We start from the raw sequence: 25688 nt of genomic DNA, 5'->3' as shown, positions 1-25688 counted from the left end.
CATCTATAATTAAATTATTTTCAAACTGTAAACTGCTTTCAAACACCATAGCATTTTACCAGATTTATTTTACTTGTTATACACAGACGATACAAACGAGCAAAAAACAAAACGTTTCTCAATGGAGTGTGTACTTGTATAAATTATTCAGTTCACAGACAAAACGAAACAAATATAAAAATCACAACATTAGATTTACAGAAGAGCCAAAATATACACACGTTTAGACCCTGAATTTCTATCAGGAAAAAAAATCCCCCCAATGGACTGGAATCTAGATTGAATATTGTGTATGATGCATATTTCACATTTTAAAATACAAAAAAAAGTATAGATTTGCTACACAACATTAGAAATCCTACTAATCTATTTTCAGGGGGATTAGTGCTCCTTATCAAATATAACAAGACTTAGTGGGAGGGGGAAAAACAGTCTTACTTGCATTAATGCTAGTGTTTTCCCAAGGAAGTCAAATTGCAGCTGTTTCTAGGTGGCGGGGAAATCATTTTCAAAACTAAAATGCAGTAAAATATACAACTCACACAATTCATCTTCACTAGACTACACTATAGTTACCAACAATTCAGTCATCTATATCATTAGTAGAATATTCATTACAAAGATTTACAGCATATAAAGGTGGAGGGGGGAACTGAAAAGATACTCAAACAGTTTGTCAGCATATGTGGCACCTGCACAGACCAGTAATGGATTTGGCACTTGGGGAAAAACAAATAAGGCAAAATAATATTGCTGATGTCGAGCTATTCTATTTAGAAGGAAGGGGTAAAAAACATATAACTCCAGTTAGCTTTGCTTTGCAGGCATCATGCCACTTAATCGACTTGCCTATGAAAAGACACCTGTCCTTTACAGGTGTTTGGTCAGATTCTCCTTAGCTATTTGTGTGCAGTAGGGCACAGGGTAATTATTTCATGCAACGGATCGAGGAGAAGTGAGAAACCCATCATTATCTAGTTTTTCAAGTTTCAAGTTTTCAGAGCCTCTTAGAATATTGTTAATTATCCCACCAGAAAAAAATGTTAAAGGGGAGGGGGGTGGAGAAAAAGGCAAAGAAAGGAAAAGAAATGAACGAGAAGGTTAAGCATGAACTGTTTTGTGCCTTGACGATGATAATAAAAACTAGCCATTCGTTACAGTAAATTAACACTATATACAGTCATTTCACAGGCTTTGTTCCACTAAAATTATTAACATCCCTACCATCCATCCATCCATCCACTCGGGGATAAGAAAGGACGCGCTGGGGGGGTCCAGGTTCTAGAGTCAACATCCTACGGTTAATGGGGAGGCCGAGACTTGGCGGGTCGGAATAGCTGCTGCCTGACAGGACTGCCCAGGTCTCCTAAAGGTGAAGAGTTTCATTACCAGAAAGGGAAGGAGAGGGTGAGAAAAAGACGAGGAGGAGGGGAATTGTTGGGAGGATAACTTCACAGAAGGTTCGTAAGTAGGAAAACCAAAAGGTTTACAGCCAAGTTGAAGGTCGGTGCGCTAATTGCGGAAACTGCTGTGCAAAAAAAAAAAAAAGAAAAAAAGGTTAAAATTACACTCGGAGACCTGTACTAATTCGCTGCAGACGGTGTTCGAGGGTCAAACAAACTGAGGGGCGCGCGAGTGGGGCGTGGGCAGGAGGCGCAGGGGGAGAGGCGCGAGGGGCTGGCGGGGGCCCGGCCGCGGCGGGACACGGGGCCGAGGCGGGCAGGGGCGGCCTAGCTGTGCGAGTAGAAGCCGTAGTAGCCGCCTATGTCCTTGGCGCAGTTCTTCTCGCAGTCCCGCTGGGCCAGCACCTCGCTCTTGAGCGGGGACGAACTCTCGGACACGGGCGTGTCAGCGGGCGAGATTCGCCTCCGTTTGGCCTGCTCGTAAATCCCCGAGTCGCTCGAGTCGATGGACTTGATGGAGGAGGGCGTCTCGATCCAGCTGGAGTCGGACAGGTCCTTGGGCTTGGCGTCCTCGGCGCCGGGCGGCAGCGGCGAGCGCTCGGCGGCCAAGCCCTCGGCCTCCTCGCCCAGGTAGGGGTTGGCGCCGGCCATACGCGCGGCGGCCGCGGCGCTGTTGGGCCAGCAGGGCAGCACCGAGCCCGACTTGGCGCCGCAGTACTGCGGGGGGCTGCGCGCGCCCCAGCCCGACGGGTCGGCGTAGTAGCCTAGCGGGCGGCCCGTGCAGCCGGCCGCCTGCAGCGGCAGCGCCTTCACGCCGGCCGCCGCGTACGAGAGCAACGTGGCCGCGTTGCCCGCGAAGTCCGTGGCCGTGTCGTAGGCCGAGGCGGCGAAGTCCAGCCGGTTGTTGGCCGGCGTCACAAACCAGCGCTGCGGCGACGGCGCGCCCGGGTCCTCGGCCTGCTGCGGCGACAGCAGCCCGTTGGTGTGCGGCACGCTGCGGTCCGTGCCCGGCCCGGGGCCCGCGCCCGCGCCTGGGTGGAAGCGGGCCTTGGCGTAGTTGCTCACGAACTGGTCCTGCAGGAAAGAGCCGGCCATGGCGTAGCGGGCCCCGGGCACGATCTGCGAGCGCGGGGAGTCGTTGGGCGAGGGGGTCAGGCGGTCCATGTCGCAGCCAGTGTAGATCCTGCGAGGGAGGGAGAGAGAGAGAACCGAAGGGTGGCGCCAGGTCCCTTCGGGGGGCAAAAGGGAAGGCCACCCCTGGTCGCCCACCCGCACCATCTCCACGTGTAACCTGCCGTCCAGGATGGAGACAGACAAAAGGTCACAGACCTGCATCCTCTCCAAAATAAATCGTGAAATTATAAAGGAATCAATCTGTCTATTCAGGGACCTAAAAATGATACAGGTGAAGAGGAAGGCTTCCCTCCTCTCTTGCGCTCTCTCGCCGGGTGCACAGGGGGCCTGAGAGAGCAGCACAGCAGGGGATTCTCATCCCACTTATCCACTGTATGTGTACAGATTGAGACAGATTTACCCAGGAACTAAGGTGTTATTTGCCCGTTGGGCCTTTCTTCTTCGGTGAGAGTTTCTGAGCGAAATTTCTAAACAAGTCACCCACTTCCACCCTTTTAAGACCAATTTCTTCCATTTGACACACACGCGGGCCCCCCAGGTACTGATAAGCAACAGACTGGTCTTTGACAGTCTGCTGAGACCCGGGAGGGTTTCTGCTGGAAGCCTCCGCAGGACTTAACTGTGTTGTTTTCCCCGTGTGATCTTTCAACCCCCAGCTCCCGACCACTAATACAAGCAAGAATTACTACTTGGAAACAAAGTCATCAATCAGTAAAATTCTTTTGCAGAGAAAAAGCGTTCCTTACTCTGACCTTCTTTCCCCAGCTTTTGATCTGTTACTGGTTAAAAACAACAGCAACAACAACTTGCTGGGGCAAACTCTTAAAGTACAGTTATCAACCTCCGCCAAGCAATCTCCCACTAATAATAGCTCATCCTTATACAACTTGATTATGTGTACCAGGCACCCTTGTCTAGGACTGTACAGACAGTAATTTATTTAACCATCACAACAATTTTCCAAGTTAGGTACCATTATTATCCCACTTTACAGGTGAAGAAACTGAGGCAAAGGGAAGTTAAATAACTTGCCCAATCACATACAGTAATTGTGTTACTAAGAATTACCTTAAATAAAATAGTCAAAGATTAGCTCTAGGCCCTGGGCCTAGAAAATCCCATTCGAATTGAGAAGGAACCAGAGATTGGATCAAGATTGGTCGAAGTATTTTCTCATACACATACACACATGCCTCCCTTTTTATTTAGCTCACACATAAATGTTTTAATCTTTAATCAACAGACTGTTTTGAAAGAGAGCCTCAGTCTTGTCAGACCTCAATCCTTTGGGGAGGAGATTCCCTGGTGAGTGGCCAAGCAAACCCCCTGGCCCCCATGAACTCTTTATTGCTCTCCCTGTTTCTCCAAAAGTGAGCCAGGCCCAAATAACCAACATTAACAGTGGAAAGGGAGTGTCATAAACCATTCTACTCTTCTGTAACCCATAAATGTCTAAGATATCCACTTGTATAGTTAAAGAAGCTTTTTATGAGAAATATATGGTGATTTAAGAACCAAATGGAAGTGGTGTTTTCCAACAGAAGTCAGCCAGAAGAGGGGCAAGTGAGGGTTATGCTGTGGCTGCTCAGGTGCAGTTTGCTTACTGCACAAAATTTCCCTCCTGAAATTTAATTCCAGCCTCAAATAAGAACAAGTGGAGGGAGTCAGGAAGGGAACATAACCAGCAAGGTGCAAATATCATCTCTGTTTACCACCACAATATTTTAAAAAGAAATAAAAAACAATCTGAAAAAGATACAGTTTATATGCCCATCCAGGTCCCAACCCACTTGGGATTACTGAATTGATTTGTGCAAAATAAATGCTTTGGAACAGATGTTCACAGCAGAATTAAAAGCTCAAAATCTACAAGACCCCCTAGTACAGAGACCAATATCTCTGGTCTCATGGGCCACACACTTTCCACTGTGCTGAGCCCACCTTTTTTAGATTGTGAGGAAGGACTAGAGTAGCCAAGTTTTTTTTCTGGGGAATCATACTGATGAGGCTTGCTTCCTTTGGACCACTTTTGAGGGATGCACATGACAGTTACAGGCAGTACCATCAATGACTGTCTTTTCGATTTGTTATAAAAATATCAGGAGGGGAGTTTGGTATCTAAAAATATCAGGAGGGGAGTTTGGTATCTACCTGGAGATGGCCACTTGTCTCCTCCACAAATTTAATCTATTCTTAGTCAAAGACAGATTCAACTTTGTAGTTCTATCCCAAGCACTTAATGCAAGCCATGAAATTAAAATTTATGTATCCTTCCCTTCTATGGTCAGAAAAAAGTGAAGGGATCACCACAATCCAGATTTAGATTTTGCTATATAACTCTATCTGAACTCCTACGCACTATACCTGGGCTCTGAGGAAGAACGCTAGAACAAGCCCAGGAAGTATTCAGTTTACACCTACTGTTGCTCCCAGAGGACAGCATTTTGATAGAAAAGAAATGGAGATAGGTAAGGGAGGCCTGGAGAAAAGGGAACCAACACATTTAATTAAAACGCACCTAGATACAAACGATAAGAGGAAATATTTTTCTTTCGAAGCATAAATAATACACAGCAATAGAACCTGGGTCCTTCCCAAAGCCTGAAGTGACTGCAATATCGGCTGTGCTCATGAACTTGCCTGTAGTGGGTGCACATTTTTATTCAGTCCATAGTAAACTTGCACAGGAAAAGCTATTACACAAAACTTGGAAATGGGTAAATAAAAGTCACATATGCCAAGGAGACTGTAACAACTGCCAGAGCCACATGCACTTTCAGGCAGACTCGGGCGGTTTCAGACACAGACAATCTGAGCTGAGCATCTGCAGTGCCACATACAACTCGCGCACCCGGGAACCAGGGCGGCTTCCCCAGCCAGCCAGTCCCCGAGCCCCCGCCAACAACTTTGTAATTCACGCAAAAGCTAAAAATAGGCGGAGGAAACCTTTCACCAAAACCGCAGAAGTACTAAGCCAGGTCACCAGAGAGAAGGGGAGCCGACAAAAAGGAAAGGAAAACCTCGAAAACAACCCTGTCTTCACACTTTCTAGCTTCCAAAAGCCTTGTACAAAGCAATCCACCTTTGACCTAAAGCCCAATTCCACAAATTTGAGAAGGTGCAAAACTACTTACGTGTCATAATTATCCCGAAATCCTTTTGCAAAGGGGTTGTGATCTATTTTCAGTTGTGTAATCTGGAAAAGAGAAAAAAAGATTAATACGATTTTACATTCTATACAGAGGATTGGGTGTTTAAGGATATGTCATCTGCCTCTTTTTACAGGGGCTTACGGCCCACAATTTCATTAAATAGCAGTTTCCCTAACTGCAAAATTTGAGGGAATGGGTGGAAAGGAAAAAAAAGAAAGTATGATGAAAGTTATGAGGAACATGTTTAAATTAATGGTGACTAAAACTAAAGAATTGCTTTCAATTAGCTCTCCCATGTGTTCTAAATTGGTTCAAATGCTCATTTTTTAAAATGCTTGTTACATAATGCACTTACTCAGGCAAAAATCTTTAAGGGGCACTTGAATTCATCACTAAAAAATGTTGCGTATCTTAAATGTTTCATCATATTTTTAAAAACTGGTCGCTTTTGATACACAACTTGAAGAACCCACAAGCTGCATCTTAAAATCAGTTCTGATTTAAAATAAATGCACATTTTTAACTTCTAATATTTTCATTTAAGTTTTTAAAAAACACCATCACTTCTAGTAGTCCAATCAACAGTAGTAAAATAAGTTTCTGCAAACTTGCAAATGCTTAAGTTCAAACTGCTAGAAAACTCACTTCGTAGCCCCCAGTAATTTATTGTAGTTTTTAAATATATGAATGTGGGTTTCTTTAGATCACCCAGAAAGTGATGCTTGAAAACGAAATAAAAATTCCCAAGAGGCCCGAGAAATTCTGGTCACCTTAAAGGTGGCCCGGGTGACCCGCGACGGAGACGAATAGGAAGCGTTTTCCCACCGGCTAGGTATTTAGGGAAGGTGCCCCGCAGGCCCCTAGCCCTACTCCTAAAAGGCGCAGCAGAGCCAGCTGCGGCTGACATTAGTGCCAGAGCGGGGGATGGCCGGGGGTAGCGGCGCGGGCCGCTACCGGTGCCGGTGCCGACCGCCGCGCGCCCAGCCCCCAGGCCTCCTTACATCGGTGTTCTGGTAGGCGGTGACGGCGATGAACTGAGTCTCGGGAAAAGTGAATGTCTGCACGCGGCCGGGCTGGCTGGTGTCCTCCGTGCCGTCCTCGTTCACTTCCACCACATGCAGACGGGGCTGGTACTTGTGCAAGGACTGCAAAACCACCATCTGTCCGGCGGAGAGAAAGGGGAGCGCCGGAAGGCGCGTTAACGTGGCCGGGGTGCGCGGGGCTCTGCGCCGCCCGCCGCGCGGAGGTTGCACGGAGCCCGCCGCCCCTAGTAACTAACAGCGGGCCTCGCCCGGCTGGTCACTGGCTGGCTGGGGCAGACCAGCCCTCGCTGCCCCGGAGCACGGATCGCCCGAGCACGGGAGGAAAACCAAACCCGACCGCCCTATCCTCAGGGCCCTTCTCCCTGTCCTCCTTAAAGGAGAAACAAAGATTTTCACAACCTGCAGATTCTGCGCGTTTCCTTCTCAAAATCAACCAAGTATTTGTACTTGGGAAGGTTGGGAACTCGGGAATTGGGCGAGAGGGGTGGAGAAGAACAACTTTGCAGATTGTTTAATATAATTTCGGAGGATGGAAATAGAATTTTTTAGAAGTCTTTTTAATGAAGCAAAGAAACGTGTCCAGTTTCTCATGTTGATTTAAAGTGATGAACTGGATCTTAGGGAGGGACGAGTACGTATAAGTGAGTGAGTGTGTGTGTGTGTGTGTGTGTGTGTGAGAGAGAGAGAGAGAGAGAGAGAGAGAGAGAGAGAGAAACGAGCGCTTGAGCCACTGACCTGCCCATTGTTGTTTGAAGCTCCTTTGTTGTTTGTAAGTTTTAATTTTCCAAAAGAGATTTCTTGACGCATCCAGTGAGCCCCCGTGTTGGGGGAATCCGGATGCATATAGACCCGATTTCCTAGAGAAAGAAACAAGTTGTTTACATGTGCCCCGGGCACTGCCCAGTCCCAACTCCTCACCACGTAGGACACACACACATAAACACATACGCACACCCCTTATTCCACTGTGAGGCCCATTAGCTGGGGCTTTTTTAGGCCGCGCTTTCTTCCTATTAACTGGGATGATTAAAATAGCTTTTGCATAATCCTCCCCCTTCTCGCGGCTCAGTCTGTCCCCCTATCCCCCTCGTTTCCTTTTAGAAGTCATTGGCCGATCGTTTTAAAAGTCGCTCGAGCCAGTCCACAAAGGCTTTAATTAATCATTCTCACCTAAATAAGTGTCAGGAAAACGTGTTAATTGGAAGGACTTGCCTTGCACATTGGTGTCCGCTTTGCCGCAAGGAACCCATTTGCCTCCTTGAAACCTCCAGTGATTGGGATCCGCCAAAATCACATCCACAAAAATATTGTAATGAGCCGTGGGATCGAGACCAGAAATGTTAAAACTTAAAAAAGGAAACATGCGCCTATTTAAATTAGGAAGGGGGGAGAAAACAAGGGGGAAAAAACATAAATGTTAAAGATTAAATGCAAGAAGCGAGGCGCCAGATAGCAAAGCAAAACTTGTTCTCTCAGCGTCAATGAGCGAATGTTTGCTGGGTTGGAAAAGGGGTGGTGGCGGAGGAAAAGAATTGGGGCTGAAGTAGGGGAGTCGGCAGGTAGCGCTGCCCAGCTGGAAAGCGAGATTGGCGACCCGAATCTCCACCTGTCGGTTCATCGGGCGTTGATGCGTCCCTCCCATCTCCCGGCCGCCGGCCAGGGCTCTCCCCCTCTCTCTCGCTCTCCTTTCTCCGGCCACTGGCTGGCTCTCCGACCACCTTTCTAGAGCGGGACCCCCTTCCCCGACATCACCGCGGTGGCTAGACCTTCCACTTTCCGTTTTTCCAACACAGCCAACTCTAGGACGCGCCAGAGCGCCTTCCACTCCGTTCCCGACCCCAAATCTTGGCTGCCGCGGCGGTCACAAGCCGTGTACACTTGCCCCCGGACCGCGCCTGGAGCAGCGGCAGCCAAGAACGTAGCATTACCTGCCCTGTTTGGTGATGATCATCTCCGTTTGGTGCCGGTGAAATTTCAGCCAAAGGGGCCTGTTGCACAGGTACACCTGCGCTTTGCCGGGCACCAGCCCGGGCTGTGTGGAGGAGAACTGGTAGAACGGGGCTCCTTGGTAGGAGTGGCCGTACTGCTGTGGGTAGGGGTAGCCGGCGGTGGGGTAGCCCTGCGGTGAGGAGTTGGACAGGAGGCTGTTGTAGGCTCCGTTGGTGATGACCGGGTGGTGGGCCATGTAGCGGCTGGGGCTGCCGATGGAGAAGGCGGGGTGCGCAGGTCCGTGCTGGCCGGCGTACGGGAACATGGCACTGGGAGCAGTGGCCGCGGACTGTGGCTGGCTGGACTGAGAGAGGAGGTAGCGATCTGCAGCAGAGCCATCGAAACTGTGACGAAGCTCAGAGACCCCGTCCAAGACAGGAGAGAGTTTACTTCTCTGGACGTCCCCTGGTGAGTCCTTGGAGTCAGGAAAATTGTCTGTATCTGACTGATTCGTCATCCCCCTGGTAATTTTTTTCAAAGGTGAACTTCTCTCCAGGTTGTCAGTGGTCGAGATAATGGGATGATCATGCAAGACGAGCTCAGATCCGCCTGAATGTGGGTAGCTGCTGCTCACATTGAGAAATTTCTTGGAGAGCATGATAGAAGGAGAAAGGCAGTGCTCCAGCTGCATAGCTCTGGAACCTGAACACTCGCCCTCCTGTCCCTGGTTTTTAAAGTCCTATTTATCATAAACTAGAAATCCACAGACCCCCTCACTAGACAGAAAGCACTTCAACCAGCAAATGCTTCTCAAAGGTTTGATTTACTTTTTTTTTTTCCCTGGGAGAAGAGATTGGCCAATTGACACTATGCAGCAATCAGAAAAGGCTCACTTTTGATCTTGCTGCTTGTGCAGCCGATGAAACGGCTCCTGCCATTGGTTAACTGCTGACAGTAATTTAATTAGATAGACATTAATTAGGATAATCACCTGGCTCCTGGTCGCTGCGATCATGGCAAACTGAAGGGGATGATTTTATTGTTGGCTTGGGGGTGGGGTGGGGAACGTGTGTTAGTTTTATGTGAGCACTGTTGTGTCACCTTTAAGCTTTGTGACCACTGCTTTAGGAAGATTCAAAGATGTGCAATTTACTAAACATTTTCCTACCTTCTCCCCCCACCTCCCTCCTTTGGAGCTGAGGGGCGGAGGAGGGAATTCAACGATGCTAGGAGACTTTTCGGATCTGAATGAGCCAAATATTCAGTTGAATGTAACGATTTCAAGTGCAAAGTATACAAAGCGCGAGCCGGTGGCCTCTTCTCGCCCTGTAGAAGTTCCAGAGTCTGTCTTTTCCAGTTAATACAGAAGCACAAGACACCTGACCCAGTCTTTTGTGAGCAGGTCCTGTGTGTCCTCCACGGACACCCCCACCAACGCACACCTTTTAAACTACATACATAAATAAATAAATCACTGCTGCTGAGAGCCACCTCCATGAAAGAGAGCGGCAAGGGGGAGTAGTGGGAGAGAAAGGCAAGCAACTCAGCCCCCCATCCACCCACCTCAGGAAGGTTCGGTTTCTTGGTTGAGCACAGAAACAGTGACAATCAATGATCTCCTTTTTAAGTTTTGAAATAATCATAAGCTGTAGGGCTGAAGTGCCTTAATGTAGTTGCTGTGATGTTTACGAGGTCTTTCCTAAATATTTTATCAGCGAGCTTGGTTGCAGATTATCTGAAGAGCATCTAACTGGGGGCAGGCGCCATGCATGCCTCGCTTCCCACTGCACTTCCTTCTCTCTGAGGTGCGGCCTTGGCGACAGGTTCAAAAGCCTCGCCAGGAAAAGAGAGGGCCGGGTCCTCGCGCAAATGGATTCCCTAGAAGCGTTGATCTGGGGAGACAGAGTGGAAGTGGTGTCAACGCAGTGATCGTTACGGAAGACTCTGTGTGTGTGTGTGTGTGTGTGTGTGTGTGTGTGTGTGTGTGTGTGTGTGTTTAATGTTTATATAATCTGGAGGGGAGAAAAAGAATCCATGCCAGTAATTTTTAAATGAGAAAGAATCTAAAGAGGAATAGAGAAAAGAACCAGTTTAAAAGGATGTTGGCACAAATCAATAGCACGAGGCCCAAAGCGGCGCCGAGGGGTAGGAAGAAATCTCCCAGTACTGGGTCTACAGAGGAGCCCAGCCCTCCGCCCGAACCAGAGGGCCAAGAAGCTTCACCGCTCTAAGCTGCTTCCCGTGGCCGGCACCCGCCAATCTGCCCTCCTGTGGCTTTCCCGGGACACCGACCCGCGCGGGAACCAGGAGGAGGAGCGCAGCGCCGGAGCTCAGCTCGGCCCCGCGAGCTGGCTGACTGGCGGGCCGGCTCCACGCGGGGCACTGCGGGGGCAGGCGGCGGGAGAAGCCACCCCCGCGCCCGGCCCCAGGCCAGCCGCCCCGCTCTGGCTCCATTGTCTAAGGTCCCCGTAGGCTCCCCAGCACCCTGGCGGTCCCGAGAGGGAGCCGCCCGCAGACCCGGGGAGCGCGGGGCGAGCGGCCGCTGGCGCGGACCCCGGGGGCACACACTCTTTCCCTGCCGGAGGCTCGGCCTGGGCGCCTCCGCCCGGTGGAGCTCGTACCTTCCTCCGAGAGAGCTCATCTGCCTTCCTCGGGCCCGGCGCGTCCCTGAGGGAGAGCGGCGCCGGGGACAGTGGGTGGGTCTGGCGCTTCGCAGAGAGGGTCTAACCCTACTCGACCTGCGCCTAGACGGGCGCATTTTGAGAGCGCCGCCTCTGGGGGCCGAGCGGCCAGCGCTGAGCCCGGACTGCGCCCCCGCGGCGGGCGGGCGCCTTGGCCGCAGCGGGCACCAGCCGTGGCAAGGCCCGGCGAGCGCGGCCCGGGGCCGGAAGGGTTGGTGCCCAGATGTCCCGGACTGGAAAAAATAAAAATACAGCCAGACCCCATTTTCCTTTCGAAAGCAAATCTCAGCCCGTGGCCAGGAAGCTTCACTAACAAGCAGGGCCTTAACTGTTGAGGCGTTGGGGTGTGGGGGGAGGGGACAGTAGCTATGACATTATTGGACGCTTGGTTTTCTTTGCCTTTTACCTTTCACCGCCATTTCTCCCGAGAGCCTTTGGCCTGGTTTTGGCTACTCTTGCTTTCCCCTTTCTTCGATCATTCGCTTCTTTGTCCCCGAATGCCTTTCTCTCCAACCCCCTCCTCGGTGGGACAGAGCCTTCAGTGTGTCGCAGAGAGACTCTACCTGGGCTCTTTTTCGGGTTTTGTTATTCCCGGTACCCTGAACTGGCTTTTTTAAAAATGAAGAATGCTAAAAATGACATGTTAGAGGAAAGGGAGAGTGCCTCCTCCCTCAGAGTTTCTAAGGAATTGGATTAGTAGATAAATGTGCACTCTCACTTAGATTACCAGTACTGATTCAGTGTTTCCTCACATACAGGCTACGTCTTTTAACATATATGCTCAAGAAGGAAAACAGGCTTTTCTCAGAATCAGCACATCAGCTCTTGAATCATACTTCCGTAGAGCTGGTCTTCTCAAACTTTAAAAGTGCTTATGCACCACACCAGGATTCTTGATTTGGATTCAGCAGGTCTGTATTTCTAAGGAGCTCCCAGAAGACTCAGGTGCTCCTGGCCCAGGCAGATGGCACTGAATAGTGAGGCTGAAGCTTTTGATGCCCCCATACTAGTCTAAGTGGAAAGCGGGAACATCTCTGTATTAGAGGCAAGAATTTTGGTTCTTGTGCTGCTTTAGTGCTGCAGAGATCGGTAAAGATGCTCACATAAAACACACACACACACACACATACACACACACACCCCTGAAGTGGCTTATTGAGCTTGTGATTAAATAAGTTTCAGTGCCTGCCTGGGCCTGGGTTATCAGGCTGCTGCTAAAATAGCTGTGCATTCCAAGAAAAGGTGTTCACTGAGCCTTCTTAAGACATCATCATTCTGATTGACTCCAAATCTACAAAACTGTAGGTTTTTGCTAGGAGGGATTCTGGTAAGCTTTTGAAATTGGGAACGTCTCCAACATGAACCAAGTGGGAGAACATGGTATGTGACTGTGGGAAGTCCTGGAAGATGAGGTGATCAAATAAGAAGAGCAAAAGGCAGGCCTTGTATAAGCCTTCTCAGTCACTTTACTCACTCAGGAGCTATTTTTCAGGGGACTAAAGTGAAAGAAAGAAAAAAAAGTAGTTTCCGATGGAATGTGGAGAACAACCCTTGTATTATTGAGGCCTTCTTCTGCAGGCATATTGTACAAAAAAAAAATCTTGACTAGCTTTTCACAGTATCTGTGAAAGAAGTCACAGAACCTGATTTATGTAAAGAGGAAAATCATGTATTTAAAAAAAATGAAACACTTGCACACACGTTTAAATCAGGCAAAAGGAAAATTTCTACAAACTTAAACTCATATTTTAATTGTAAATGGTTAGCTGTTGTAATCCCAACAATTAAATTAATACATATTACAAGTCCTACATAAAATATACCATCACTATACTTAAAAGAAGAAACCACAGGACAATCAAGAATGCTTAGAATACCTTATTCCACCAAAAAGAGAGACTGTGAAACATAGTGGGACTTTAAGCCACTTCCAGCTTTTAGTTTCTGGTAACTTTTCATTAGGCAACTAAGAACAGCCTAGAATTATTCAAATAGGAGAGTAACTTGATTCACCACATTATTCATACTATGCTATCAGAGGCTAAACCTCCATTCTAAATCCCCAAGTAAATTCCCTCTTTAATGAAGCCTTAGAAACATTCTTACCATATTTTCACAAAGGGAGAGACAGAATTAAATCTTTGTCTCCATGTATTTTGCATTCTTTGGTGTACCCAGTATGGTGCTGTACCATGTGTGAGTACTTATGTACATCAGGTTAGAAACAGGTTGAGGGACAAGGTCATCTATGAAAGCTGCCGTTAGTCAATTTTTGTCTTTCTCAGAAAACTGGGTACTTCTAAGTTAAGAAAGATGAGAGAAAACAGTAACAAAATTATTGCTTATGTGCTCATGATATTAAATTCACATTATGGCTACGCTTCTCATTTTGCTTTGAGGACACTGCGCACCTTCTATGGCTGTCTCAGCTGAAAGTCTAGTGAAGTTTTGCAGCAGGCAATTCCCAGACAATCGCAACACTGCTGGTGGAATGTACTCTTAAAAAAAAAAAATTCTTCAAAGTCTAAATTTAAATTGCCTCCCTTTTCTCCTTATATGTACCCATCTGAAATACTGAAAGTATAATCTGTTAACAAGATATTGAGTATTCAATATTAACTTGTGACAAATACTTTTAATAAAATATGTCACCATTTTTCTGGGTTACTCACTAATGAGGTAGCCACTCATTAATGGCAGTCATTTCACATTTGTGAAGTTTTGTTATCACACTGATGTTTTATGTGTTATCTTAAATTACAAAGGAAAACATATCTCTGTGTGAGATTTCTAGTGCACTGTCAAATGTTACTCTGTCAATTCCACCCAGTGCCAAAAAGACCTCAGGAGACATAGACTGTAAATGTATTTTATTTTGTAAGCAACAATCAAAATATATTTGTGTTACTGATTTCTTCAAATATTAAATGGGATCTTAACAAAATTTGTCCACTTTGATGTATTCTTGTACAACTTTGGAATCTGCAAAGACCCTGACTAAAGAAACAGAAGTAATTGCACAATGGAGACTGAAGGTGTTACAGTGCTGCAAATGATGCCAGATGTCTTACATTTAACCAAATACACCTTCAGAGGTCCCTTGATTTTGAGCATTAGGAACAAGAGGACTATACACTGAAAGTATCACTAAGAGCTTTTTGCATTGCTTTATTTAAATACAACAGTATCCAACATAGCTGCTAAACACTGGACAATATTTGAAGTCATAAGTACATCCACATGTTCCTCCAAATGACGTTTGGGGTCCTAAAAGAAAAAAGGAATAAGGAAAGAAAAAGAAAAAAGAACCATATTACTGGTAGACGAATTACTTAGATTTTTTTTTCAGTAGCTGATGAAATTGGTAAAGAAAGCCAAAACTAAATTTATATATATTTTACAATTTAACTTTCCCAATATATTGTTACATTTTCAGGATTTCTAAATCTGTTAAAATGTTAAGGAGATGATAAAATAAAGATCGATTTACACAATCAATGTTATGACTCTGCAGCAGAAATGATAAAGAGTCACAAGGAATTCTATACAGTCCGAAATCGTCTGATTTTTTTAAAAAAGCATAAGCATTTTATCTGTGTGTATAAGCCTGATTATGTGTGTATATTTTCTGCCATTCATATATATTGAATGTCTGAGGGGGTACTTTACTCAAAGCAGACATACCAAAAGGAAAGAGTTCAATGTGAATTCTCATCACTTCCTCTGTAATTTTAATTTAATTCCTATATAATTTTAATATTTCAGGAATAGTGCTTTAAATGATTCAGGAAATATTCTTGGATCAAAAGTCACTGTTAGTAATTTTAAAATTTAAATACAATTTGGATCAATTCTAAAATGTTAAGAATAAATATTTCGTGTAGCTATTTTGAAAAAATGTATCACAGAAAAGAATATAGGTACAATCCGTTAACTTAAACCTGATCAAATCTGTATTTGAAACATCTGAGTTAAAAACAAGACTTAAAATTGCATTGTAATAAAGGAAGTTAAGTTTAAATGCTTAATATACATTTATGTTTAAGGCTGAGCTGATTGAAATACTTCAGCTAAATTTGAAAGCTTTGAAATAAAGGATAGATATTACACACAATAAAAAACTTTCAATTAAACCATTATTTTCTTATATGTATAGCTAAAATACCAAGACTCCTAACTTTAAACAAATGTTCACCACTGAAATTACTTCTTGGCTGTTCTTTACTAAACTACAATTTCAATACGCTTGATTTCTTTAAAATACCCAGAGATACAACACGCTACAAATAATTTCAAATAATGAGACCACAACATTAAATTTTCTTTATTTCAGAAATAAGCCTTAGGACATTTTAGGTGACAGAGACTAAGAAAGACTGGCAGGAGAAAAAGATAATTGGTCTGATTCCATCATAGGCAGTTTTGCTTTTGCCACACAGGAGGCCAAATTAGTGAAGTACTATATTTTTAAAAAATGATTCTGATGATTATTAAACTTTGCCAATTATATATATTTTCAGTTTCACTTTTAATTTCTTTGCTGCTGTTAAATAGAATCTACATCAAGAAACTATAGCATCAGAGTCATTTATTCAAAAAATAGCTACTGAATGCTAGGCTCCAAGTTGGTGATCTAATATTACATATTAGACTAAAATAAGTAGTGGGAAAAGACAACAAGGGTGACTATATCACACAGGATGACAGAATAAGATGAATTATATCTCATTTTCGGTTTTAGAAGGTTCCTCTTGTTATTGAAACTGTAATATTCAGAATGCAGTGAGATTTGACTTCACCAATTATGATACTTAAGTCAGACCTTTGCCCCTACTGCTCTATTGGAATAACTGGGTTTGCGGTGAATTGGTAACACACTTCCCTCAGTTATCTACATTACTTCTTGTGGCAGCTGGGTGATTCTTAGAGATTTCCCATCCAAGAATGGTCCTGGCCCAAACCTACATAGCTTGTGAGATGTGATGGGATCAGAGCATATGGTAGGATGGCTGAAAGCAAAGACAGCTTAGTGTCTTGCATCTGAAATATCAAGATTCTGCCAACATCAGCAATATGATAACCATGTTCCATGAAATGAAAAAATGTAATCAACATTCTTTAAAAAACAGTCTAATTAATCTGTAGATTCTTTTAATTGGTTGGTGTGTTCCCCCCAACCTTCAGAAAAATAGGAACTAAAATATATATTTCATCTTAAGAAAAGTGAAAGAGCAAATACTTAAAACCCTTTCTCTTCACTCAGTAGAATCCAACAGGGCTCTCAGCTTTCTCAGGAATATTACCTATATATTGAAGCCTACATATTGATAAACTATATGATTTTAAAAACTGTTACATATGAAATAAACCTACCATTCTATTATCTTCATGGACAATATTATTTCAAGTAAAAATAGTGCTTGGAAAATGAACTCAGGACACAAGTTTCCTACTTTATTTCTACAAAATTGTTTTCACTAAAGATAGTATCTCACAGGTATATTTGTGATTTACTTCTCTATAGATGGCAAAAAGAATCTGACATCAAATAATTCAGGGACCTTTAAAATTAGCATCACATTTACATGACAGAAGAAAAATGTACAGTGGACAGGGAAAAAAAAGTCACACAGGCTCCAAAATACTTTTAACTCTACAAGAGCATGTTATTATGTGAATGCATAACCTATTACAGTACACCTCACCTGCTTGCCAACATTCTTTATTGCCAGCTGTTCAGGTGTCATCTTATCTTCTTCTTCTACAGCCTGTGAATGAAACACAAAGGACAGAGTTTCAAATTCTAAATGTGCTTTTCCCACTGCAGAATAATCATCAAAGATAATGATGATCTTAATTTTCATTCACAGAACCTTTTATTCAAGTAATTTACTGCACAAAAAAGCAACTTTGCTAATCTTCAGAACAGCCTGCAGGGTAATAAAAACTATAACCACCATCATTTTGAAAATAGACTTAAGAAATTTGTAAAAGCCATTGAATATATCAAATTGGACCACCAAATGCAAGTGGTAACCATTTGAAAACTGGTATGGAATTATCTGAGGGATGGCTAAACTGGAGGATGGAAGAACCTAAGGGAGCTGCTTGTGGCACTGGGGTACTAACTACTCCTATTCTGTCTCCTTTTTCTTTTCCTACTTTCACTATGGTTCTCCCCCAACTTCCTATTATCTTTGTCTCCTTTTTCTTGTCAACCAAACTGTGCATACCCAGTATCTAACTATCAGTAACACTTAGGATCAAAGGACCTGCTACTGACTTTTGATCCACAGTTAACAAATCATATAATGTAATCCCTTAATACCTTCACATATTTAAATCTGTAAAAGTAATAGATGTACTCAGAAAAAATTCTCACTTCTCCACATGAATGACCTTTAATAATCATGAAGAAATAGAGTAATCTGAAGTTTTCAACATCAAAAAAATTACTTGAAATAAATGCCAAATCAAATAAAAATTAAATAAACCAAACCATATATACAAACCACTTTCTACTATTTTCAAAGCCAGCTACAAACTTTTATGTGTATGACCATAAATTTTCTAGCAGAATAATTCTGAAGTAATTACAGCATTTAGATTAGCTACCAATATTGCCCTCTACCCTAATAATGGCACCACTGTGTAACCTCTTTATTGAGAATTCTAAGTTTAAGCAACCTCCTTTGTAACAGTTTTGGGTATGTTACTGCCTAAAGCTAGGACTCTGCATCAGGTGAACTCCTGGTCTATGATTTATTCACAGCATTTGATAAATGGAAAATGAAGAAAATTTAAGTATCACCAATCTTAAGAAGTAATACCATAGCACTTAATATGGTTACAAAGGGGGTGAGAAGACAGGGGCAGAAAGCAGGAAACCAAAATCCCAGTGAGGGTTAGATTTGGATACTCGCAGCTGCCAAATTTCTTCATGTGTGAACAATGAACACGTAGGAAATGCAATCATCAGACATTTCCCATAAACTGGGAAGTTTGGCTGCATTTCACACCTTCTTAATAGTTTTGTAAACAGAGAACTTGAAAATGAGCAAAGATGGCAAGTATCTAATTTTATAAATGGACAAACTATCTGGAGAATTTTCCACAGTAGAATCTGCCTAAAGAGAAAAGACAGTGAATAAGTATTGTATCTATTGATTATTACAGGATACTTACTTATAACACATCATTAGGAAATACATTTATGACTCATAAAACTAAAAAAGGGAAAATAAGTTAATAACACTCCAAATCTAGAATTCCCTAGACAGAGAATATATTCATTTTCAGAGTCAGATGTCACTCCTATTATTCGCAGCTAGTTAAAAAAGTATCTTCTAACTGGGAAATTGCTTCTCCTACTATCTCAGTGTTTTACATACATGGAAACACTGGCAACGCATAAAAAGTTTGTCTTTCTAAATTACTTTTACAAATCATGACACTATACCTTACCAACCTGAAAACATATTAGATAAATGGAACAATTCACGTTAAGTCTGTACTCTATATCCATTCAGTGTTAGTTGTTCTATGCACAAGCCAACAATAGTACTTTACGGTATTGGAAGGAGGTAAAAGGGTTTTGGAATTTGGCTCAAAATACCAATCCATGTACAAAATAGTTATTATGGAGTATTTTGGAGTGTTGCAAATATCAAAGATGGCAGACATGCAAAGATGAAAGTAAAAAAGCACTTAAAGCATTGATCTTATTTGAAAGGTTAAACAGAATATAAAAAGCTCTAACTCAATTTTTAAAAATCTTTTAACCACTTTACCAATTAGTTTTTCCATTTCCTATAATTAAAAGAGAGAGTTCACAAACTCTTTGAGAAGTGCAGATGGTAAAAAGTACTCCCAGCCATGGATGCCATCTGGAAAATGAGGAGCAGCTGTAGATTTAGGCATATATGAAGGTTGCAAACCCCCATGACAAAAGAGTAAGCACATCTCTTACATTCTGAGATAGACCAGATCATCACATTAAACCTCTAAATATTTTCTCCCTCTACCTAAGTTACCTTTATCTCATCTATCATCTGGGCAAGACCAGTCTGCCTTCATTCATAGCTCTAATCTGGCTAGTCACCAGGAAAAATTAAGAAATGGTAGCAGCAGAAACAAATGAAATTCAGGCACAGGCAGTGTCCTTACTAGGGGAACTTCTGTGTTTATGGCAACTTCTGTGATTTGGCATCAAATTTTGCTTTTGCATTCGTGCTCTTCGGTTTACTCAACCAACAAAAAAGCACTGAAAATGTTTGTGGCTATTCACACTAGAAACGTTTTTAACAGTTTATCAACAAAGACCCCCAGATGGCTATCCCATCATGCACGGTCTGCACAGTTCTAAGAAATTCCTGGAGTTTGGTCTGTTATGTTATCATAATCCCCTCAGATGTACCCCCTATCTTAAAGAGGCTTTTACTAAAGCCATTAACCTCATTATCTTTTTCCTAGTAATGGTCAAATTTCTCAAATGGAAAACCTGTGTTTCAAATTCTACCATTTTATTTACCTTCTAACAAACATGGATTGGACCCTTAGCACTTCATGAATATTCTTTTAAGGATCTCTACCTGGCAAATTCCAATGGACTCAGTTTACTTGAACTTTCTGAACACCTTTTCCAATACCCCTTTTCTCTTCTAATCCTTTAACCTCTGCTTTCATGACACCATGTCTCTTATTTCATTTTATATGTCATATCTATTCCATTCCTTGGGCTTCTTTTTTTCCCTTTGATATGTTTGCAGTGCTCACTCTTTAACATGTCATGCTTCCATTTAAGCACATGCTTTGTAAAATCACCTATATGGTATATTTTTTCACCATTAAACAATCTCTGCATAAACTGCTAGTGAGTGTAATATAGGCATTTTAGTGTTTTTTTGATTTTCATAAAAAGTCAATGCATTGACTATATAACTGAAAATCACATTATGGGTTATGGGGATAGAGAATAAGTTTAAAGACATGGCTTTTATAAAACATACTTAGGAAAGCAAAATTAACAAATATGAAACAATTAGAAAACTATCTGAGAAAGTATTACAGGTGTGAATATGGAGAACAAAAAAATGGGTTCCCTATAACCGTTAGTAATTAAACATTAACATGTACATATTAATTTAATGAATCCTTAAAACATCCCAGTGAAGTAATCTACATTTTACACAAAGAAATTAGGCACTATCTCCTATATGTTAATTCCAGTAATACTTCTACTATAATTTTTTTTTCTAACTCTCCTTTTGAAAGTGCTTATAACACTCTAGTACATTCTATGTATGTCCTCAACAGTAGAATTTTCATCATTTTATACATTCAGTAAATAACTATTAAGTACTCACTATAAGTAAGACAGTTCTTGCTCTTCAAGAAGCTTGCGTTTGGGTTTTACTTTACCTGCCTATAAATCTCAAATTATAATGCAATATGAAATATACAAAAAAAAAGTGTGCCCAACGAATGATGGGGACACACATAGCCACAGAGCCAATAAGCAATGAAACTGTGACTTAAATATAGTCTTATCTATCTCCAAAGACCTCAAAGCAACATTCATGGCAATTTGGGAAATCATTACTTTTTAATGACACATCCTGAATAAAGCCAAACCCATGATTTATTAAGTGACCCAGAATACATAAATTCTTTCTAAAAATATTATAAGGAATCCAATTTTAAAATGTAATTATATAAAATAGAGATATAAAATAAAGATCATGTGTGTGCCCATACAAGTGTGTGTATGTATAATAGAAACTGTAGTTTAGACTGCTGAAAAAAATTTCTATGGCAGAGTCTACTGCTAGTTGCCTACCTAATACACATCTTCTCTTTCTTCTTTTATAATATAGCTAATTTTATTAAAGGCAGTAATACTCCCAGGTAAAAGACTATATAGCCTTTCTCAAAGCAAAGTATGTCCACTTGATTAAGTTCTGCCAATGAGATATAATCAGAAGTGCTGGGTGGGACTTATAGAAAGGATCCTGAAAAGGAATTGGTTTAGCTGAGAGGTCTCTCTCTTTTGCCCTTGTATTTCTTCCTGTTGCTTGGAACTCAGATTGGATGGCTAAAGCTTTAGCAATCACCATGAATCATGAGGAGATCTAAATGATGGAAGCCAATACAAGGAAAGTGGAGCAAAAGATGGAGATATCTGGGTATGTGGATGTAATAACTTCAAAGTTTCATATGGCCTTGAATTGCAAGAGATGTACATTCCTATCCTGTTTAAGCCATTGCTACCTCAAGCTAACACAATCTTAAATATAAATAACACCTGCTTAGTGCAAAAACTAAAAAGAATCCAGGATTTACATAAAGTATAAAATTCCCCTACCTTCCACCTGAGAGGTGACACTGTTAACAGCATAATACGTTAAGATATATGTGAGACAGAGAGGTATCATTGAAAAATGGAGGGAAGGTAACATAGTAGGGACTTTTCATATTGTTATACAATTTCATTTTATACACATAACATTAAGTTTTAAATATTTCTCTAAGTTGGTACTTGTAGAATTTCATTCTTCATAATAAATCCTTAAAAGAGAACATGTTGGCTTAAAGAGTTATATGCACTTAAAATTTAAAGATAAAATGGGAGATGGCCTTCAAAAATGTCATATGTCACTTTTTGGTTTTCCTACTAGTGGCACATTCTCCCAAACCATTTTTTTAATTTGAAAAGAAAAAAAAAATCTACTTATACTTTTAACTTTTTTTTTTGAATACTTAATAAGGTTGAACTCGTTTTCATGTTTATATGCCATTCATCTTCAGTGAATTTTCCAACTCTGTTGTCCAATTTATTATTGTTTCTTTATATTTTATAGGAATTCTTTGTCTGTTATGTACTTTTTGGATACTAGCCTTTTCTGTGTTATAGGTACAAATATTTTCTGCCAGTCTGACTCCTAATAAGCATTCAATAAATGTTATTTTTATTGCAGGTAAACTTTACTATCAAGTTATCAAAATTTAAAAGCTCACTGATATTCTTACTAGCACTAAAGTAACTTTGGGAAGCTTGACCACAGCTTTACAAATACTGAGACTTCCATTTTGGAAAGGGGAATTTATTCACAAATGTTTTTAGTATTTTTCAAAGACGTCATATATTCATATTTATACATGTGCATTTTTTATGGTAGTTATTCCTAAATACTTTGTAATTTTGGATGCTTCAGTGAACTGATTTGCCTTTCATATTTTTCAACTGTTCAGCCTATGTAACTGAATGGCTATGTAATTCTCAATCATAATAGTTCTAATAGTATTCTAGTTTAGTTTCATGTATTTCTATGCTTGATTGCAAACATATCCTATCATACTTAAATAATGATAATCTGGCCTGGTTTCCCAATATTTATATCTTATTTTGTTTTTCTTATCTTATTGCACTAGCACAGAACAACACCTTCTTATTTAATACAGCTACTTTGATAAACCAAATGTAATCATATAATTACATATTTTATATGTAATTACATAAAAGTTGCATCCAAACCTTCTTTCAGGTTACTAAGTAGGCAGTTTTAATACCTGAAAAGTAAACTGTCAGATCTCTGAATTTATAGGGCTACATGCTTGAAAACAAAGCAAATTTTTATGTGTCTATGCTATTCTTAAAAGTCTTTTACAATTCATTTTTTCACTGGCAGATTCATTTACAAATATCCAATCAAATGTTATCAGTATTAAAATATTGATGCATCTTGGCACAAATAAACTAGGAGATTTGGAATAAAAGAGCTGTGGGTGCTAAAGTTCAGTAACTAGAGAAATCAATGACTGATAATCAAGCAGAACGTCTGCGTGGACTTCAGACTTGAAATCAAAAAGTTGGTACAAAGAAATTTAATTATTTTCTAACCTTCTTTCACTTTAGGAGCTAACTGGCGCCTAACAGTAATTACCTTAGTTTAAAACACCAACCAATTAAAAAGAATACTATGAAGAACTGGTTGTATAGGCCTTTCTTTTTATATTTTAAGTGTTACTAAAAACTCCACCACATTCTCTTTCAATCACAGAGGGAATTACAGCCCCAAATTTGGACTCCTTCATATCACAGCTTATACATTGTTTTCACTTTATAACCAAACCTTACAAATTTTTGAGTACTTCAGAGATTTTTTAAAACTGTAAAATAGCAAAAACTTCTGTGGATGGGCAGCAGTAACCATAAATAGGTTATTTCCTGGCAGTAGTACCAATAAGAATTTACTTAAACTTGTAATGTTACAGAGAAATGAAAACCATACTGTCTGCTGAATAATAACTTAAATTTCTTTAAAGGTTAATTTATAAAAGGTTAACTGTTTTAAATATGATAAACTATTTTTTTCTCTTTAATCTCCACAGCATGAAAACATACACTAGAAAGATTAAATATATATATTTTTTCCCTACAATCTAGAAGCAATGGGAATTTCCAGCTGGAATACTACATATAAATCAGGGCATGCTCTTCAAAGCCAAACCTAATTCTGCTGGAATTTAGCTTGTATGGGCCCATCAACATTTTTTCAAAGCTCAATTCTCTCAAAAGACTTGTTGTTAACACTTGGCAAATCTTATACACTGTCTCTTGGTTAATATTTATTTTGTAAGATGTGTTTAATTTAAAAAGTAAAATATTACTTTTTTGGTGTGACAACCAATATCAACTTTAGCTGTCTCCAAAAGCTCTAGCCCCCACCATTAATTTTTAGTCCCACATTGTAAACTGCTTGTTTAAACTCTTTTTAATTTTTTTTTTGGCCGAGCCATGATTTGTGGGATCTTAGTTCCCCGACCAGGGGTTGTACCTGCACCCTCAGCAGTGAAAGTGAAGAGTCCTAACCACTGGACCGCCAGGGAATTCCCTGCTTGTTAAATCTCTTTACCTTCTTTCTCAGTTGTTCTACTTCTACCTAAACTGGAAATGTTAATGGTACCAACATACTTCTGGTCACCTAGGCAGGAGACCTTTAACTCATCTCGGATTATCTAGCCAACTGGCACCACGTTTTATTTTATTAGTCTATTGATACCTCCCTTCCCACTGCCACTACAGTAATTCACTTAGTACCTTTTGTTTGGGTAATAGCAAGCTCCTCCTAAATACAGAATCTCCATTTCAATCCCCTCTTACAACACTCTTTCTTCTATAACCTTGTCAAATTATCTTTCTAAAGTCAGGTTCTGGGTATACCATGCCCCTGATCAAAAATAACTCTATCCTGATTTTCCAAACTCTGTTACTTGACTTCAGTAACTTTAAAAATCTTTATTCCCCACTATTCACCCTTTTATGTACACCCTTCTCATGTACTCTAGCCAAACAGTTTCCTAAAGATGCCCTTGCTTTTCTGTCTCCTAGTCTTGCTCATGAAGTTCAGTTGGCCTAGGGTAACATTTCTTTGTATGTCCAAATCTTATTCATGCTTTAAGGTCTAGTTCAAATGTTATTCTCTAAAGACAGCATCGTGGGTCTGTACCAGCTGAAAGCAAAAGCCTTTGAACTTCTACAGGACTTCACATGGACTTCTCTATGGCAGTGTTCTCTAACTTCTAACTTGAAAGAGTACACAAATCTCTTGGAAATCTTGTTAAAATGTTGATTCTGATTTAGTAGGTCGAAGACCTGCATTTCTAACAAGATCCCAAGTGATACTGATGCAGCTGGTCTATGGACAATCTGAATACTAAGTTGTTATCAAACATACGAATTTTGGTCAAGTACTCTGGTTATGAACTTTTCTTAATGCCCGTTTTCCTAAAAATGAAGGAAGGATCCCTGTTTTCCACGGCAAATTGTACAGAAGATATTCAATAAATATCTGTGAGCATAACACTGTATACTATGTATACATGTTTTACAAATTGCAGGTTTTCAACCCATTAATAGGTTGCAAACTATATGTCGATGTATATAATATGTATATAACTGAAACAGTACAAAATTAAGTCAAATGAGAAAGAAAATAGAATATAACCACTTGTAATAAGGGTAAATAGTGCTTCATAAAACTTTTGTTGCAATATATATACACACATACATATACATTTGCAAGTACTGGGTCAAATGTAAAATCTATCCTTTATATGGGTTTTGGTCAAAAAAGTTGAAAACTACATGTTATGAGTTGAATCATGTCCCCCCTAAAAGGATACATTGAAATAATAACCCTGGTTAGAGATTAGAGTTATGCTGCCACAAGCCAAGGAATGCCTGGGGACCAAGAGAAGCTAGAAAAGGAAAAGAAGAATCCTCCCCACTAGAGGCTTCACAGGGAGCATGGCCTTACCAAGACCCTGATTTTGGATTTCTAGCTT

At 41.3% G+C, this 25688-nt stretch overlaps 2 protein-coding genes across 2 annotated transcripts in view; both read right to left on the bottom strand.

Annotated features, from left to right (window-relative positions):
- Positions 1-50: 50 nt before the first annotated feature.
- On the bottom strand, positions 51-9469 carry TBR1 (T-box brain transcription factor 1). The gene is made up of 6 exons (XM_059053783.2): positions 8661-9469; positions 7945-8099; positions 7468-7589; positions 6691-6849; positions 5672-5733; positions 51-2586 (listed from the first exon to the last, which is right to left on the bottom strand). The coding sequence occupies exons 1-6, from the start codon at positions 9350-9352 to the stop codon at positions 1731-1733; spliced, it is 2046 nt and encodes a 681-aa protein (XP_058909766.1). The 5' UTR covers positions 9353-9469; the 3' UTR covers positions 51-1730.
- A 5015-nt stretch (positions 9470-14484) lies between these two features.
- The window catches only part of PSMD14 (proteasome 26S subunit, non-ATPase 14), a 92510-nt gene continuing 81306 nt past the window's right edge, over positions 14485-25688 (bottom strand). The window contains exons 11-12 of the mRNA XM_059053810.2: positions 17048-17110; positions 14485-14609 (exon numbers count right to left, since the gene is read on the bottom strand). Coding sequence (XP_058909793.1) covers positions 14511-14609; positions 17048-17110 — 162 coding nt within the window. The 3' untranslated portion in view covers positions 14485-14510. The remainder of the gene's footprint in view (positions 14610-17047; positions 17111-25688) is intronic.

The sequence above is a fragment of the Kogia breviceps genome, chromosome 2 (assembly GCF_026419965.1).
Source record: "Kogia breviceps isolate mKogBre1 chromosome 2, mKogBre1 haplotype 1, whole genome shotgun sequence".
NCBI lineage: Eukaryota > Metazoa > Chordata > Mammalia > Artiodactyla > Physeteridae > Kogia > Kogia breviceps.
This window is presented reverse-complemented; position numbering and strand designations above follow the sequence as displayed.